The sequence below is a fragment of the Drechmeria coniospora genome, chromosome 01 (genome assembly GCF_001625195.1).
Source record: "Drechmeria coniospora strain ARSEF 6962 chromosome 01, whole genome shotgun sequence".
In the NCBI taxonomy this organism is placed as follows: Eukaryota; Fungi; Ascomycota; class Sordariomycetes; order Hypocreales; family Ophiocordycipitaceae; genus Drechmeria; species Drechmeria coniospora.
Genome location: NC_054389.1, coordinates 11,751,039 through 11,768,406, shown reverse-complemented (window position 1 = coordinate 11,768,406; position 17,368 = coordinate 11,751,039). Strand labels below are relative to the sequence as shown.

General features: G+C 54.4%; 8 protein-coding genes across 8 annotated transcripts; 5 read left to right on the top strand and 3 right to left on the bottom strand.

Moving 5' to 3' along the window:
* Nucleotides 1–1,153: 1,153 nt before the first annotated feature.
* Nucleotides 1,154–1,800, bottom strand: DCS_03129 (mitochondrial F1F0 ATP synthase subunit F Atp17; the record flags this gene model as incomplete). Its single annotated transcript, XM_040800453.1, has 4 exons — nt 1,154–1,287; nt 1,347–1,497; nt 1,666–1,680; nt 1,753–1,800. 4 exons carry the CDS (start codon nt 1,798–1,800, stop codon nt 1,154–1,156), a joined length of 348 nt encoding a protein of 115 aa, XP_040661336.1.
* A 299-nt stretch (nt 1,801–2,099) lies between these two features.
* DCS_03128 (uncharacterized protein) lies at nt 2,100–2,815 on the top strand (the record flags this gene model as incomplete). Its single annotated transcript, XM_040800452.1, has 3 exons — nt 2,100–2,281; nt 2,338–2,442; nt 2,506–2,815. 3 exons carry the CDS (start codon nt 2,100–2,102, stop codon nt 2,813–2,815), a joined length of 597 nt encoding a protein of 198 aa, XP_040661335.1.
* A 314-nt stretch (nt 2,816–3,129) lies between these two features.
* On the bottom strand, nt 3,130–3,976 carry DCS_03127 (CTLH domain-containing protein; the record flags this gene model as incomplete). Its single annotated transcript, XM_040800451.1, has 2 exons — nt 3,130–3,612; nt 3,815–3,976. 2 exons carry the CDS (start codon nt 3,974–3,976, stop codon nt 3,130–3,132), a joined length of 645 nt encoding a protein of 214 aa, XP_040661334.1.
* A 1,555-nt stretch (nt 3,977–5,531) lies between these two features.
* On the top strand, nt 5,532–7,475 carry DCS_03126 (uridine kinase; the record flags this gene model as incomplete). The annotated part of the gene is made up of 9 exons (XM_040800450.1): nt 5,532–5,702; nt 5,810–5,887; nt 5,963–6,012; nt 6,081–6,225; nt 6,288–6,330; nt 6,400–6,485; nt 6,580–6,649; nt 6,704–6,935; nt 6,992–7,475. 9 exons carry the CDS (start codon nt 5,532–5,534, stop codon nt 7,473–7,475), a joined length of 1,359 nt encoding a protein of 452 aa, XP_040661333.1.
* An 874-nt stretch (nt 7,476–8,349) lies between these two features.
* Nucleotides 8,350–10,462, top strand: DCS_03125 (putative alternative NADH dehydrogenase; the record flags this gene model as incomplete). Its single annotated transcript, XM_040800449.1, has 2 exons — nt 8,350–10,375; nt 10,440–10,462. The coding sequence occupies 2 exons, from the start codon at nt 8,350–8,352 to the stop codon at nt 10,460–10,462; spliced, it is 2,049 nt and encodes a 682-aa protein (XP_040661332.1).
* Nucleotides 10,463–10,809: 347 nt separating this feature from the next.
* Nucleotides 10,810–12,177, bottom strand: DCS_03124 (P60-like protein; the record flags this gene model as incomplete). Its single annotated transcript, XM_040800448.1, has 1 exon — nt 10,810–12,177. The coding sequence occupies one exon, from the start codon at nt 12,175–12,177 to the stop codon at nt 10,810–10,812; it is 1,368 nt and encodes a 455-aa protein (XP_040661331.1).
* A 599-nt stretch (nt 12,178–12,776) lies between these two features.
* Nucleotides 12,777–13,705, top strand: DCS_03123 (uncharacterized protein; the record flags this gene model as incomplete). The annotated part of the gene is made up of 6 exons (XM_040800447.1): nt 12,777–12,823; nt 12,881–12,906; nt 12,961–13,049; nt 13,105–13,234; nt 13,308–13,586; nt 13,650–13,705. 6 exons carry the CDS (start codon nt 12,777–12,779, stop codon nt 13,703–13,705), a joined length of 627 nt encoding a protein of 208 aa, XP_040661330.1.
* Nucleotides 13,706–14,934: 1,229 nt separating this feature from the next.
* Nucleotides 14,935–15,978, top strand: DCS_03122 (uncharacterized protein; the record flags this gene model as incomplete). Its single annotated transcript, XM_040800446.1, has 3 exons — nt 14,935–15,166; nt 15,247–15,326; nt 15,376–15,978. 3 exons carry the CDS (start codon nt 14,935–14,937, stop codon nt 15,976–15,978), a joined length of 915 nt encoding a protein of 304 aa, XP_040661329.1.
* Nucleotides 15,979–17,368: the final 1,390 nt, after the last annotated feature.

Here is a 17,368-nt window from a genome sequence, read left to right as displayed (position 1 = left end):
AAATTACGTCTCGGCGGCTGACGTCTGAGGAGAGGGGGGGGAGGGAGGGGGGGGTGAGAGTCGCGGGAGTCAGTCGCTGTGCGTGACCGTGGGTATGGGGTTGAGGAACGAAGAATCAAAGTTCAACCTTGGAGGTTTGATGCTGCTACCCTGCTGCAAGTTCAGGACTAGTGAGTGGGTGGGTGAGACGGCCGGGACCTGATTTTCGGACGTGCAATCCCATGGTTCCGGCCTAGCGCACTCCTTACAGGGGGATGGTGGGGTCATTGCAGTGAATGCAGTGAATGCGAGCCCGCTAAGCCGCCGAGGACGAGCCTCTGCATGCACCATAAAAAGCAATCTACAGTGCTGTGGCCCCTAGTCTTACGGCGTGCTCCGGGTAAAGTGCTGTTCGTGGTAATAATGCGGGCTATCTGGCCTGGAATTGCTTCGGCGACTGCATGCCCATGAACCTGTACATGAACCTGTACGGTATTAATATCTGGTAAACCGAAGGGATTACTTTCATTTCCGTATCAAACTTCAAAGCAGCACGGCGGCAGGCATGGAATATCGCTGCGTCGAGAACGAAGGAATGCATGGGCGTGCATCGCCAATAGCTCCAACGCCCTCCGTACAATGCGCACAATCAGTATCACCCCCCCCCCCCCCCCCCGTACTCCGCAGTGGTTCCTGAAACTCCCGAGCTGGCGAAGATGCGTACATTCATCATACAAGGAACAATGAGCGTTGTTCGCTGCCAACAAACCCCCACGCTACATCGAGAGGGTATCACGCAGCCATCGTCTGAAAACACCCGTCGATGCCATACGTTCCGGCCCCTGGTATGTCTATCGTTCACGTGGTCGTCGTCACTTCTAGCCAGACACACAATCTCCCGTTTCCAGTCGGAATATACATGGCACAATGGCCATGAATGGTACGAGAGATGGAAAGACAAGATTTTCGTCGGCACGGGTAGTACAGCGCGTGGTAAATTGAATCACGGGAGACGACGTCCATGCACTCGAACCCAACGTACAACTTGGTCTGTGGGGTGCGTGTGCGAGGCAACCCGCCTAGAGGCTTAGCATTTATACAGACTTCTGCCACTGCCTAACAACAAGCCAGACCCAGATCCTCGTGCTTTAGTGGGCATTGTTCTTGTGGTGGCCTAATTCGAAAGAGACGCGTCAGTGATTCCGGTGCAACTGTATCGCAGCGGAAATCGGGGATCCTCACGCAGGTGGTAGTAGTAGTTCTGAGCATAACCAATTCCGATCAGGAACACAAGCGCGTGAATGATGGCTGTAAAACCGGCCTTCAGTAACCACGTTATACCGACGCAATCGCGGAGCATGACGTACGCTGGACAGAGGTCTTCTTGCCAAAGTATCGTGCCTGATATCGGCCGAGGAGGCCTTTGGCCTTTATTTCCGGAGCGGCACCTCGGGGGAGCTTCTCGTAGAAACTGACGACACGCTGCATTCGCAGAGCATCTGGGGCACCGCCAATCGCCTATGAACCACGGGTCATCAGCCGTTCATGTTCTGCGAGTTCAATATTGTCTGTTGCGAGTTTTGTCCGTCGGCAATTCCGATCCAGCTCCATGCCGCATCCCAAAGCAGCAAACGATGGGGAGAAAGGGGAAATCGAAAAAGTAATCGAATAATCTGCGCGTCATACCTTGGGCGAGGCAACCTGATTCAGAAAATGTCAGTAACTAAAGGTCGGCAGCGGCCTCCACGAATTCCGGCGAATCTCGGAACGAACCTTGGGGGGGATGAGCGTCGAGAGCGCTCGGCGAGTGACGAAACTCATGGTTCGATTATTTGATAATGAACCTGCGAAACAGAAAAGTGCGACGGCGATCTCGTCGATGTTCTAACGGACGCTCAGCGGCAGGCTTTAAAGTACGTAGTCGATTAATTGGAAGATGACCAGCCGCGATGAGGTTCTTTCGGAAAACCAACTGGCTTCGGTAAAATGTCGCTTCGCATTGGCCAATCAGCACGCCCCATCCACAAGCTCCATAATCATCGAGCAACACCACCACATTTAACCTCCAGGACCATCCAGCCTATGCAGACAATAGCATCGCCAACAGAGACGTTAGCATCATGGCGACCCTCCGAGTGCAGTGCGCCAGAAGGCTACTCCGAAATGCCACTCCTTTTCCAGTCCTTGCCTCCGCGGTCCCCCGACGATTCCAAAGCGATGTGGCGAAGCCGGCCAGCGATGCCTTGACAACGCCAGGCCATAACCAGCCAGATTACAGTATTCCTGCTGACAAGGCGACCTCGTACGCCAGACATCTTGACCATCTCTTCGAATGTCAGAGGCTAATGGTACTGCAAGGACATTCACCCCGCTACCAAAGTCAGTACAAGACGGCAGCGAGAAAACACTGCCGGCAGGCTTCATATCCGGTGCTCCGATGGAACTACAGGCTCGGACGGTCCGGTCAGTTTTGCCCCGTCCCCGTTGCGCCATCATTTTCTCGCCATACTAACACGTACGTTTCAGCATCTACAAAGAGGCAAAGCCCGCCACCCAGTCTGGCCTCTTCAGAGGGCTCCACTGGCGCATGGACTGGGATATTCTGCCCAAGGGTCACCGATGGGAAAATCCTCTGATGGGCTGGCAATCCTCAGGGGACGTCATGCAAGGGACGCACATGAATTTCAGCAGCAAGGAGGATGCCATCCACTTTGCCGAGAAGCAGGGCTACGAGTACTTCGTTCAGGAGCCCAATTCGCGCAAGTTTACCCCCAAGGCTTATGCCAACAACTTCACCTACACTCCCGGAAAGCTCAAGCATATTCGGACAAAGTAATAGCAACTTGCGCGTAATATTAATCAACAAGATGCTGTGGTTTTGTGTCAAGTTTCCTTCAGTGTTGCAGCTCTCAATTTGCATGCCCACGGGCGCACGGACGGGCAAGCACGAAAAAGCTCGCATCGTTCATTCAAGACTTGTCCGTCGTTGAACTGACAAGCGTTGCCTTGTACAACGCCAAACACATAACATTCGCTAATCGTAAGGTATCTCATAACCGCATCTCCGCTGTTGAAATGCAACCGTAACGCCTCATGTCTACCGTACCCATCATATTGCTCGTCACACAACCTTCTCAGGCCGTTCTTGCTTCAGTTCGTCACCATAGGTTCATGCCCATTCTCGACGCCGAACAAGCGTCCGCTTTGGCCATCAGGCTCGTCACCTCGGAGGCCAATATCCAAACGGTCGGGGAGTCCCAACCCCTTGTCTCGAGCCGTGTTCTCGGCCCAGGCTCGCATCCGCACAAGGTGACGAATGGCGGCCTCGCGTCTTGCCGACTGCTTCGCAAGGATGGCCCGATTTACGCTGTCGGCCGCATCACGACGCAAGTCCGGATCCAACAGGGAAGCGAGCTGTGGTTCCAGCTTGTCTGGAGGGAACAATAGTAACGCCATCGTCCTTTCCAGCTCTGCCAAAAAGTGCGGGTTTCCCGGAGCACGAGGGCCGAGCTGATCCGTGGCAAACTTCAGGGCGGGGCCGATATCATCGCCAGATGCACTGCTTGAACGGATGAGCTCAACGAGCTGAAGACGCAGCAACGAAAAGTGAAGCGCTTCGTCGTCATCCAATATCTTTGCGCGCAGTTAGTAAATCGATCGGGCAAAGAAACGAGCGCCATGGGTTTAATTGGAGGTACAAGGGAAGTCATAAAAAAGTGGTGTTTCTCATCACTGGCCAGCAAGCTGGCACTATGCGTGGTGCATGTAAAACTCGGAATTTAATCATGAAAGAAAAGCACCCAAGAACACGAGCGAAGCTTGGAACAAGACATACCTGAGGGTCCAGTTCGTTAAGGGTCTCGATGGCAGCTTGAATGTCCCCGCTGTGTATGAAGCTTTGAATCTCCTGCCTAGCACGGATCGAAGTTTCATCCTGCTGGGGTTGGAGGTTGGCTTCTCTGGAAAACTTGGCGGCCGCGTTGGGATAGCCTTCCATTGTCAGGTAATCCAATATCAGGGCGTTGATATCACTTGAAAATCGTTAGCAAGGCGGACGCCAAATACGATTTCAGTGCATTCAGCATAGAAGTGGTAGGCAGGTTGTTCAGACTGGATAAATATCGTTTCTCCGCATGGGATTGCTAGGAGAGATTCCCATTGATAGAATAATCATCATGAAACCTTGGAAAAGCCAAAGGTGGGAAGGGTAAACGAGAAGAAATAGAGCATACCTTTTCGGAGATTTAACCTCTTCGACCCGTCTCTCGAAAGAATGTTTCGCGGGCGTTGCCGTCGATGCCGTGGACGTCTAGATGTGGGCCGTCAGTGGCCGCTCACCACCATACTGTATTGCATACATTGCGCGTGCGCATGACATACCATGATGAATAAGAGTTTCGATCGCAGGGGCACGGCAGAGCAGAAACCTTGTTGCAATTGCAAGCGTAATCAATGTTGGGACTGGACAATTTGATATGCGTAACGGCAGCCAGGTTGGGCCGAATTATCAGTCCAGCACATCGGGAGGCGACATGTGGAAGCAAAGCTGTCGTAGCAATGCTGGGGGGCACGTATCAACCTATATTTGGGACGTGGCGCTCGTGCAGAGAGTTCTTGGGATGAAGTTCGATGCACCAGGTTGGAGCAGATAGTTGAAGAGGTATGTTGGAGAGAAGAATAAGGAAGAAGAAGGTAGCTGTGTCCCATTAGAGTGGCAGATTTGTTTTTGCAGTGCCCGTATGTGCACTACTCCACTCTACATGACCCAGCTAACCGAGATTGAAATTGTTACTAAGCAGCATAGTGCGAAAACGGACAGCATATTTATTGTTATTACTATCCCCCACGGCAAATCTGCATGGTGCACCTCGCAGCCTATCGTCTCAATATAATGTACTTATTTATTGTCTCATGACCTATAATACTACGGCAACTCTAAATTTTTGTCCTATAATTCGTGAGACATAAGTTGGAAAGCATATCGGATTGTATGGTCCATTGTCGTACAGTAGACGGAGTATTCAGGTAGTGAAAATGACTGGGGAGTCAAAAATGCTAGCACTTAAATACTTGCGGTAAACCCACAGTGCAATAATTCAACTCCGTACACTGTACTCCATAAGTACAAGTACTTACTTGTACCGCGTACCAACAGTGGACATATCGTACATATACAGCACAGTGCATGTTCGAGCAAGTACGGCCGCATCCGCCAGCTGGTTACCTAGCCGAGGTACAGCGGTGCTTCCTGGACAATGGGAGGAAGAATTGTAGCCGGCACATCGGTCCATCTCCAAGGCCTCAATCAACTCGATTCCCTCAGTCTGCTGGAAATTCCCTTTTCTCGTGTTGCCCTCGCTCCGTGTTGGATCTGGATGGGATTGTCATTCTCGTGAAGTCCTGGGTCGGGACGGGACGTTGGAACGCGGGTGGATCAACGCCTGCAGCTTGCCCTCCACCGCGATTTCTTCGAAGGAGACGAAAAAAGACGGCACGGGGCAAAACAGAAAACAGAACTTGCCTGGACATCGTCCGCTGCCGAGGAAAGCAAAATGTCTTTGCTCGAGAGTCATGTCACGGTTCAGAAGAGGGCATATTACTCACCACCTTGGGCGGATGTCAGCATCATCGCCGTGGCCGGGAGCTCGGGCTCTGGCAAGTCGACGCTCTCCCAGGCGATAGTCAAAAAGCTCAACTTGCCATGGGTTGTGATTCTCTCCATGGTATGAAAAGCTAGCAACCTGCAGACACTTCTGGATCTGGAACTGGATGAAGATGAAGATGACGGATGCAAAGACGCTGGCGCAACGGGCTAACCCTGGCTGACCAGGATTCATTCTACAAGACGCTGACACCAGAGCAATCGAGGCTCGCGTTTGCCAACGAGTACGATTTCGACTCTCCCGAGGTTCGAGCTTCCCTTGACGCAACAGTGTGCGGATGTCCTGGACGGTGATGCGGAGGCTCAAGTTTCGGACCCTAGGCAATCGACTTTGATGTCCTCGTCGACCGCTTGCGGGACCTCAAAGCTGGGTACTGACCTCCTCTGGTCGCCTGTCCCGCAATCATGCACACGAGTTAATCTGCCGTCCGTCTGCTAGGAAGCGAGCAGAGATTCCGGTATACTCGTTCGCGAAGCACCAACGCCTCGAACACACCACCTCCATCTATTCACCGCACGTGCTCATTCTCGAAGGAATATTTGCCCTGTACGACCCTCGCGTCGTCAGTCTCCTCGACATGGGAGTACGTTGCTTCCGGCAGGTTCCTCCTCCTGGGAAGCAGGAGATTGACTCGATTCGGTATAGATATACTGCGAGGCTGATGCCGATACTTGCCTCGCACGGAGAAGTGAGTGGATTCGTCTCATACCGTACCCTGTGAATGGGGGAGCCACGTTGCTGATGAGTTTCCATGCAGTCGTCCGCGACGTCCGTGAGCGTGGGCGTGACATTGAAGGGTGCATCAAGCAGTGGTTTGGATTCGTGAAACCTAATTTCGAAAAGGTAGGGCGACGCGAACCCCCTGCCTCGCAGCCCGGTGCATGGCAGCACAGACCCGCAATTCAGCGCTGACATCCGGGATCCTTGTGATGGACAGTTCGTAGAACCACAGAGAAAGGTGGCTGACTTGATCGTTCCACGCGGTATTGAGAATCAGGTGGCCTTGGGTAAGTCGAGCCCCCCGCCTCCCGGCCTCGCGTTCGCTAACCCTCGACTCGAAGACATGATGGTTCAGTTCATCGAGAGGAAGTTGTTCGAAAAGTCCACCCACCACCGCGAGGCCTTGTCGCGTCTCGAGGCGGCATGCAAGGAGCAGCCGCTCTCCGACCGCGTCGTGCTTCTTGACGACACGCCTCAGCTCAAGTTCATGAACACAATCCTCCAAAACATCGACACATCGGCGGAGGATTTCATTTTCTACTTTGATCGGCTCGCCGCCCTCATCGTGGAACAGTAGGCTACGTCCCGGTATGGCGGCGACGAACTGGGGCACGCTGACAGTTGCATAGGGCGCTCAACAAGGTGCACTTCGCCCGTACGACGATTGAGACGCCGCAGGGATACAAGTTCGAAGGGCTCAAGCCATCGGGAGAAGTAAGTGCCGTCATCGTCCTTCGGGGCGGCTCGGCGTTCGAGTCGGCGCTTCGGAAGACGATCCCGGACTGTCGAACCGGACGACTTCTGATCCAGTCCGATCATTCTACGGGCGAGCCGGAGCTTCATTACTTGCGGCTGCCGGACGACATCCACGAGCACGAAAGCGTTTTGCTGCTCGACACGCAAATGGCGAGCGGCGGCGCCGCTCTAATGGCAGTGCAAGTCTTGGTCGACCACGGGGTGGCCTTGGATAAGATCGTTTTGGCCACCTACTCGGCCGGACGGCTGGGGTTGCACAGACTTGTGACTGTCTTTCCAGAGATCACCGTCGTCGTTTGCAACATCCTGGCTGATCAGGAACAGCGATGGGTTGAGAAGCGATACTTTAGATGCTGACGGTGATGGGGCCGACGGACTCGCACATGTTGTTGGAATAGGTGCAACGGTGCTTGCGTCGATGGAGGAGCATGAGGGACAAGGTCTGATCATGGCAAACATGCTTCACGCATCTCCCGACAAGTTCTCCCATCAAGACCATCCACAGGCAATATCACAAGCCTGCGGCGCAGCCAACCTGCAAGCTGTTGTTTGTACTCTGTAGAGTCTCCCGAGACATTCGAAAGGCGACCGGAAAACGGGCTGGAACCCAACGCCTGCCTGCCTGCCTGCCTGCCTGCCTGCCTGTCTTCCTGCCTGTCTTCCTGTGTCTTGGCTCGTATCCTGGAACGAAACGGTGTCGAGATGGCAAATGGTTTCTTGCATTAATCCGAATGTCCCTAGAAGTAGTCATTGGCCTGAATTGATGATTGTGCGAGCTTAATTAAATGCTGCACCAAGCTTGAAATTTTGAGGCCATCATGATGTGAAGTGAGCAAAGTGACGTGACGCTATGCATGCCTAACCCAGTTAGACCCTGTCGAACGAGCTCCCGCCTTGTTACCTTACATCATCTCGACTAGCCAGCCTCCAACCAGCAATTATCTGCATCATTTTTCGTCGGCCAATATTTGGCTGCAAATAATTGGAAGCTCTGTTGTCACTCTTTTCCCTGCCCCGAAGCATCTGGATTTCGTGCCCTCGTCCGTCACTTGCCGCTTGTCGTGCCTCTCTCTTCAGGCTATTCATCGACGCCGATTCCAAGACCATCTGAGAACTGCCGTCAGCATCGAGAACTGTCGTCAGCATCGAGAACTGTCGTCAGCATCGAGAACTGTCGTCAGTATCCTTGTTTCTTGCTCGTCTCCTCGGACGAAAACAAAGGCAGCTCCCGATGCGGCCGTCGACATCGACGTCGGGCGCCGCTCTTCGCGCCGCCCATGGCGCTGCTAAATGCCGACTCCTGGTCTGCCCACACGCCGCCTCTTCACCATGGGCCTGCTCGACGCTGAACGCTCGACCGAAGCTCCCGTCGCTGCGTCGCGGTAGACCTTCGACAGCTGTCACCAGCCATCGCTTCTACTCGGACAAGCCGCTCCCGCAAGCGAATTCACGCATACTTGGCTTCTGCTACGGTGCTGCTGCCTGGGTTGGCATCTCCATCACGGTGGTTGGCGTTGGCATCTTCGGCTTCTTCCTCTACGACGCGAGCACCTACAAGGAGCACGCCACCCGGACCGACATTGACGTCTCGCAACTAGCCCTTCAACCCCGACGCGGTGGTCCGAAGAACCTTCCCATCGCCGAAGTCTTCATCGATGAAGATGAGTGCGAAGAGAAGAAGCGGATCAAGCACAAACCAAGGCTCGTCGTCCTCGGCGGCGGCTGGGGTGGAGTCGCACTCCTCAAGGAGCTCAACGCCGAAGACTATCACATCACCGTCATCTCCCCGACCAACTATTTCCTCTTCACCCCAATGCTTCCCTCGGCGACTGTGGGGACTCTGGAGCTGCGGTCGCTCGTCGAGCCTATCCGTCGCATCATCAGCCGCGTCCACGGACACTTCATTCGTGCCCGGGCGGAAGATATCGAGTTTTCCGACAAGCTCGTTGAAGTCTCTCAGCTGGATCATCAAGGGAAGGAAGTCCGATTCTACGTCCCTTACGACAAATTGGTCATCGCCGTCGGCTCCGTGACCAACCCGCATGGTGTCAAGGGGCTTGAAAACGCCTTCTTCCTCAAAGACATTGACGATGCCCGCAAGATTCGAAACCGCGTCATCCACAACCTCGAGCTCGCCTGTCTTCCCACAACCCCCGACGATGAGCGCAAGCGTCTCCTTTCCTTCGTGGTCTGCGGCGGCGGTCCAACCGGCGTCGAGTTTGCGGCGGAGCTGTATGACCTGCTCAACGAGGATCTTACCCGCCACTTCCCCCGTCTTCTGAGAAATGAGATTTCCGTTCATCTCATTCAGAGCCGGAGTCACATCCTCAATACCTACGACGAGACTGTCTCAAAGTACGCCGAGGATCGATTCTCTCGGGACCAGGTCGAAGTCTTGACCAACTCGAGAGTCAAGGAAGTCCGGCCGGACAAGATCATATTCACGCAGAAGCAGGAGGATGGAAAGCTGACCACCAAGGAGTTGCCGGTCGGATTCTGCCTGTGGTCCACGGGCGTGTCGCAGACGGCTTTCTGCCAAAGGCTTGCCAAGAAGCTTGCTAGTTTCCAGACGAACCGACATGCCCTCGAGACGGACACGCACCTTCGCCTCAACGGTACCCCCCTCGGCGACGTCTACGCCATCGGAGACTGCTCGACGGTTCAGAACAACGTCGCCGACCACATCATCACCTTCCTGCGCACCCTCGCTTGGAAACGTGGCCAAAACCCGGAAACGCTGCACCTGCACTTCAGCGACTGGCGCCAGGTTGCCATGGACGTCAAGAAGCGCTTCCCCCAGGCTGTCAACCACCTGAAGCGTCTCGACAAGCTGTTTGCCGAGTTTGACAAAGACCAGTCCGGCACGCTGGACTTTGGCGAGCTTCGGGAGTTGCTAAACCAGATTGATAGCAAGCTCACCTCGCTGCCAGCGACCGCCCAGCGTGCGCATCAGCAAGGCAATTACCTGGCGCACAAATTCAACAAGATGGCACGCCTGTCGGATGGTCTATCGGCCAACGACATTCGCGATGGCGACCTGGACGCCGCCGTGTACAAGGCGTTTGAGTACCATCATCTGGGCAGCCTTGCATACATTGGCAACTCGGCCGTCTTTGACCTTGGTGACGGCTGGAGCCTTGCCGGTGGCCTCTGGGCGGTGTATGCCTGGCGATCGGTATATTTCGCACAGAGCGTCAGCTTTCGCACACGATCTCTCATGGCCATGGATTGGGCAAAGAGGGGCGTCTTTGGTCGAGGTTTGTTGGAGCAAGCACGCTTTGAAAAGAAGCGAAGAGAGAAACGTCAACTTGCTGACTCTAGACACAGACTTGATGAGCTTTTGATTGGAACCCACGCCCTTTCCCATACTCTGGCGACTGCAGCACGCGCGGTATACCAGGGAACGCCGGAGCGGCGGACGAGGATAGCACGGCTGCACACGGCTGGTCGACGGTCGACCTGAAGCCGAGCCGACCGACCACGACACATATAGTGCAGTTGCCGAAGGTGCAGATATAGACTGTCTGCCAGCATGTCCGATCTACCACGACAGACCACGCTTGGTCGAGGTGGCAAGGTCCGGATCACGTATGGACGGAGACTGCTGAGACGAATTGTGTAAAAGAAACCCCAAAAAATCATGGGCAAAATAAAGCGGCAGGCGATGCGATGTTTCTTTTTTTTTCTTCGTTTATAAGACAAAGTCCTTGTGCGTCCACTTCTCCGTAAGCTTTTTCCGCGCTTGCCTCTTGAAAGGAATGTGCCGCCTGCTCTCCACCTTGCCCCTGACGAGCATGCTGCGATACCGATCCTTGAGCAGGTTGCCCTCGGGCTTCAGCAGACGGAGTGATTCTTGCAGCTCATCCGGCAGAACCAGCTCCAGGTCCTTTTCGGGAAGTTTGAACTTGCCGAGCTGCCTCCTCCGCAATAATTCATCCGACAACGAGTGGGTAGCGTCCAGTTTGGATTGTTCCAGGAGAGCCCTCGCCTGCTCGTTGTCTTCCACTTCTTGAGCGAGCTCCTTGATTCGCTGCTCTTGAACTCGTCGTTCCTTCATGGCGGCCTTGTGCTTGGCCAAGCGTTCGTCATCCTTTCTGCGCTTGATGCGATTCCGCTGCGCTTGTGTTTTCCGCTTGTGCTGCTTGCTGCTTGGCTTGTCCTCCATGCCACTCTGGACCCCTTCCCACTCGGAGTCTTCCTCCCACTCTGACATGTTGGCACGCTCCTCGGCCGCCTCGGCCTCGGCAGCAGACCGAGCGGCGGATTCCTTTTTCTGTCTCTCCAGGTCTTCATTGTCAAGTCGCTTCTGCTCAGCGGCGACCGCCTTCGCACTTTCGTCGGCAAGTCTCTCCTCGTAGTCTGTGAATGCAGGGTTGTAGCTGTACCCTCCAGCCGGGGTTGGCACCGCAAGAACTTGTTTCCCGCTGGCCGTCAAGGAGATTGGCTGTTGTTTCATCGACTTTGGTACTTTGGGCTCAATTTTCTCCGGGAGGAAGTCGGTCGCCTGCTGAACCTGTGGCTCGCCAGGTGCATCCCAGATGTCAAACGTGGCATTCGAGCCCACGACAGTCAATTCCTGCCTTCCGTCGGCCACCTTTCGCAGACGGGTCAATTCCTTGTGAGGGACCCAGCCAAGTCGCTGCCGCTTCGACGGGATGATGCCGTCGGTGGTCTTGTCGCCCGGTCGCTTCCGCATCGACACCGCAGGAACAGAGGAGCGTTGGGCAATGATTTCATCGACTTTGAGCTGTTTTTTGGAGCGCTTGACAAGACTCTTGGCAGCCTTCGAGTCGCCGGCCAAGTCGATTGAGAAAAGCTCGGATGATGGCTTCTCCTTGATCACACCGCTGCGGACGTCGTTAATAAACCATTGTACGTGAAAATGCGGTACAGAAAAGACGTACCCTCGGATGAGTTCGTCATTGAGCTCCTCCAAACCCCGTTGGACCTCCGTGACATCGACATTCTTCCTCCACGCCTTCTTTCCCTTTCTCGACGGCTGGCGGTGCTGTTGCGGTGCTTCCCCCGCCCCCGACGGGGCGTTTTGTATCAACGGCATGTCTGATGTATTGAACTGGACGATACACCCGGGAAGCGTAGCCAGCTCTAGGGATTTCGGGCGGGAGTTGTTCAGATAAAGAAAGATCTCTATGTTGCAAGCAAAAGCCTTCAAGAATGGCCGAGAGTGTTGGATACTGTACGTCTGGATTTTTTTATGGGGCGAGGGGAGCAAGAGTTCTTGATTGGCCCAGCGCGGCGTCGTTCAGTTTCTTATCAGTTTCTTATCATCACGTGCCCCCGCTGACAGGTCAGGTACAACCTATCCGTTCCCTGTACCTGGTACTTTGATGCGCGACCGACTCTCCTTCCAAGCTGCTTGTTCCTGATGCTGTTGCATCTCCGAATCCCATCTCCGTCGCCTCACAACCACTCAAAGAGAATAGACCTCTGGGATTTTGACCTTTGAGGCTACGTTTGCTGCAGAGGCCCTTGTTGAAGGGCTAGGAACTCAGCTTCCGTTCCAGCAACGGATCGAACCTCAACTAGAGCTGTTGCTCCCGTCTTCGCCTCTACGTCACCTTTGGCCATCGAAACCAGGCGGTTACGGCCCATATCTGTTGTCTTGTGGTCCATCACTTTCGTGCACAAGTTTTCAAGATGGCCCAAACAGGTGGATCCTACAACAATCCCTTGAAGAAATTCAAGTATGAGCAGCCGGCTACTCTCCGTGATTCCCCTGTCGGAAGCTAACTTACTGCTAGGCTGGTCTTCTTGGGAGAGCAGAGCGGTATGTCACAAGGCGGTGCAGGCGGAGCGCCCGGCTGACCCGAATCCATCACAGTCGGCAAGACGTCTCTCATCACGAGATTCATGTACGATTCCTTCGACAACATGTATCAGGCGACAATTGGCATCGACTTCCTGTCAAAGGTAGGCGTGGCTCTTGGATTTTACCGGCCTGGCCATGATGCTGACGACCGTGCAGACCATGTACCTCGAGGACAGGACCGTTCGGTTGCAACTATGGGACACGGCAGGACAAGAAAGATTCCGCAGCCTGATCCCCTCTTATATCCGCGACTCGAGCGTCGCGGTTGTCGTGTACGACATCTCCAGTACGTTCGTCCCGTGAATGCCGCAATGAGGCCTTGTCCATGTTCGGCGTGACTAACGGTACGGGCCTGAAAGACGCCAAGTCGTTTCAAAATACCAAGAAATGGATCGACGACGTGCGGGCTGAACGGGGAAACGACGTCATCATCGTGCTCGTGGGAAACAAGACCGACCTGAACGACAAGCGAGAAGTGACGACACAGCAGGGCGAGGACGAGGCCAAGCATAACAATCTAATGTTTATGGAAACCAGCGCCAAGCTTGGCCACAACGTCAAGAACCTCTTCAAGAGAATAGCGCAGGCACTGCCGGGCATGGAGGGAAGCGACGCAGCTGCCCAAGCGTCAAGCCAGAGTAAGCCACCATCCAGGGACGCCTCGAAGCTCTTGAACGCATGACTGACTCTGGCGAACTCAGTGATTGACGTCAAGACGAACGCGTCCCAGAATGCCCAAGAAGGCTGCTCATGTTGAGCCGGAGCATAATTTGGAAGGCAAGGTCAATGGCCCCCAAACACTCTGGTTGTTGGTTGGTGCGCTGCGACAGACTCTCTGTCGAGGCCGTGGTCCTTTCTTTTGACAATTGCTCGATGGAGAAGGGTAGATGGATCACATGGATGGATGAAAATGACATGCCGTCCGGTAGGTACGCAACTATGATAGCGAGCAAAGTGGCACTCTCAGGTCGATTCAAGGTTACGCAATCAACAGTGATTTACATCGCATGACAACGGGGATACGGTGGAAGAAATCACCATCTTTTTCGAGTACAGTACTGAACTTGCCCCAGGTACAAGTACATCCGTCGAAGGAGACCCAGCCGCCTCCTAACTGTCAGGTGATCACGACGCACTTGTACTAGCACTGTACAGTACAGCATAGTACACCCTCCAGCACGATGACCAAGTACTGTATTTACTCGTCGGTAATCCTGCGCCCCCGACTTTCCCTCTTGTAAGATTGCATGTATTCGTCATGATAACCGTGTGATTGCGCAGTGAGGAGAAACACGACCAGCCCACACTGCGCTGAAAGTGTCACTTGGGCATTTATCGAAGGTTCAAACGGTAAAGGTGCTGTAAGTCCACAGAATTGGCGTACAGTACTTACTTAAGTGCTGTACTGTACTGTACTGTACTGTACTGTAAGTAAGTACATGTAAAACAATACATATACTTAAGTACTCGCAGAGTACAAGCATTGGCACGAGTCTGACCAGGCAAGGCTTTGTGGAGACGCGCATTGTAAGTACAGTACAAGTTCAGTCGAAGTTTATGGAGTACGGAGTACTGTACAGTAAGTGTTACTGACAAGCAAGTAAGTACAGTACTTACTCACATGTTCACCTTAATCCGTAGTAATGTACACCGCAAGTATACTCCGTAGTGCGTGAATCATTGGTACTTCAGGCTGAACATGTGAGAGCAGTACGGAGTACTTGCATATGTACTGTACTTGGTACGCAGGCAAATTTGCCGTTTCCTTGCATGTACTGTATTGTACTCTGTACACAACTGCTCCTTAAGTAATGTACTTTATACAAGTACACCGCGCTACCCTGGTACTTATTACCCTATGCGTCGTAAGTACATGTACACTGCCTAGTACTTTCTAACAGGTACTTCGAGGGGTACGGAGTATTACTTACGCTGCGTTGTATTGAGTGATGGGGCCTTCGCGGACCTCGTCGCTTTTCATTCGTCATGCATCACGGGAACCGCGACCACGGGGTACGGCGACAGACTGCGGCAACCGCGGCGATTGAAGATTTCGATTCGAGACTCATCCTTTCCATCGTCATCACCCGTCTTCTTTCGCGTCAAAGTCGGCGGCCTAGCAAAGTCGGCGGCCTAGCGCACGAGACAAACACCTCGCTCCGCTCCGACGGCCATGTCGAAATTCACAAGATTGTACTTGCGCACTCCGCGCCCCAAGGTACGTACGCGGCGCCGTCGGACTCGATGCGCAAGGAGAACCCTTCGGCGACGTGAGCGCTCGCTGACGACGGTACAAAGAGCCTCTTGGGCCTCGTCAGTCTCCAGACGGGCACGGAGCTGATCTCGCTGGCGCTCGTCTTCAACAAGGTCACGGGGGTGTACGGCCTGTTGGCCATCCTGACGGGCTATCAGCTGTCCCTTCTGCAGCTCTCGACCTACCTATACTCCATCGCCGTGCTCGGGCTGCTCATCTACCTCATCCCGCACGTCCGAAGGCAAAACCCGTTCGAATGCCTGACGCTCGCCTGGCTGTACCTGCTCGACACGGCGATAAACGGCGCGTACACGGCCGCCTTCGGCGTCGAATGGTACTTTGCCAGCACGGCGAACCAGAGGGCCGGCTCGCCGTCGTCGCCCCCGCCTCTCCTCGTCGTGGAGGGGCTGCGCGGTCCGGGGCAAGGGGACGACGGCTACGGCAAATCCATGCCGCCCGAGACGGCGACGAGCATGCTGCTGATTGCCGGGCTCACGCTCGTCCGGGTCTACTTTAGCATCGTCGTCATGGCCTTTGCCCGGCAGGTGCTGCAGAGGTACATGCAGATGATGATCCTCGAGGGCCCCGGCGTCGACGAACACGAGGGTCCGTTCGCCATCGACCTGCCCGACGGCGACGGCCGAAGGGGACGATTCGGCCGGTTGATGCTCTCCTTTGGTCGCGGCTATTGGCTGGACGTGGCCGAGTTGGATGACTGGGAGAGGAACGCGCATCGAAAAGCCCAGGCCGAGGAACACCCGGAGCGACAGGTTTGAGGGGCCGGGGGGAGGCCTCTTGGTGCCCTTTCCGCCCTGCATGGGGAGCAATTACCGTACAGTACCTCGTTCGTACCTGGGCCATCACGTTGTAGGCCGGGATGGATGGGATGGCGTGCTTTGATCTCCACGTATCGCCATGACGAACAAGTCGACACCGCAGGCGGTGGTGGTGCGGCAGGGACGGGTGGCGGGCACCTTGCGGCGAGTAAATACTTTTTCATTAGATTCAGTGACAGATCCGTACGTCGAGTACGGAGAACAAGCCCGTCGAGCATACCAAGGACGAGGGCGAGTTCACACGCGAGTACACATAATACACCTACATGTGCTCCGTACGAGTAGAGTCATTCGGTGCTCCGTAATATTGCATGGATACGTGTTGAATGCTCATTCCAAGCACGAGCGTGAAACGGGCCATGGCGTGGCGGCATGGGTTGGTCCACTGACCAGCATCGAGGACGGGAAGAGAATGACGGACGGACGGACAGGTCGCAAGCCGATACAGTTCGTCGGTTGTGTTGGTTGCAGGCCTCGGTTCGTCGGGCGTTTGGCGGAAGTCGGGACAAGACCCGCTGGAGTGGGAGGGGGGTTGCGCGGAGCTGATGCCATAGTTGGTACCTAGGCAGCAGCAATCTATTTTTTCTCAACGTTTTTCTTTAGAGAATGGTTGACGTGGATGTCGCTTTGTCCCGTTCCTTGCGTCGTCGTTTTATTTTGTAGTACATTGCTGCCTCGCTGTGTTGTGCCAGGCTGAGTTGTGCCTTGCTGTGTTGTGCCTTGCTGTGTTGTGCCTTGCTGTGTTGTGCCTTGTTGTGTTGTGCCTTGCTGTGTTGTGCCTTGTTGCCTTGATGCCTTGTGTCCTTGTGGCCTTGTGTCCTTGCTGCATGGCAAGCATCGCAGGCTGGTTCTGGCTTGTATTACTCCGTAGTCTGTACGGAGTACTTGCGGCGCATTTGGTGTACAAGTACGGAGTGTTATTTACCGTGGTTTGCACGTTGGAGTGCATGTACTTCTAAACACCTTCTCCGTACCTAGTACTCCGTACTCGGACAGCCTTCTGGCACTTCTTGGTGTTGCTGACTGGCAAATCGGGGGCGGCAAATTGGTAATGGGTGTGCGATCTCGCCATCGCTCGGCTGCGCTAGGGGCGATCACGCAATTGTCCTGTCCCAAGGGCGCATCGGTCCTCCGTGCCGACGCTACTGTAGATGCAGAAGTACATGTACAGTACTTACTGTACTTACTGTACGGAGTAAGAATGTACTAGGTACCTACTTACCTACAGTGCCTGTGCCTGTACTATGCGGGGGAATGGCAAACGCAACTACTCCGTACAGAGTACAGCACTGTAAGTGCTTGTACTGTATTAGTTGCACTTCCTTGCAGC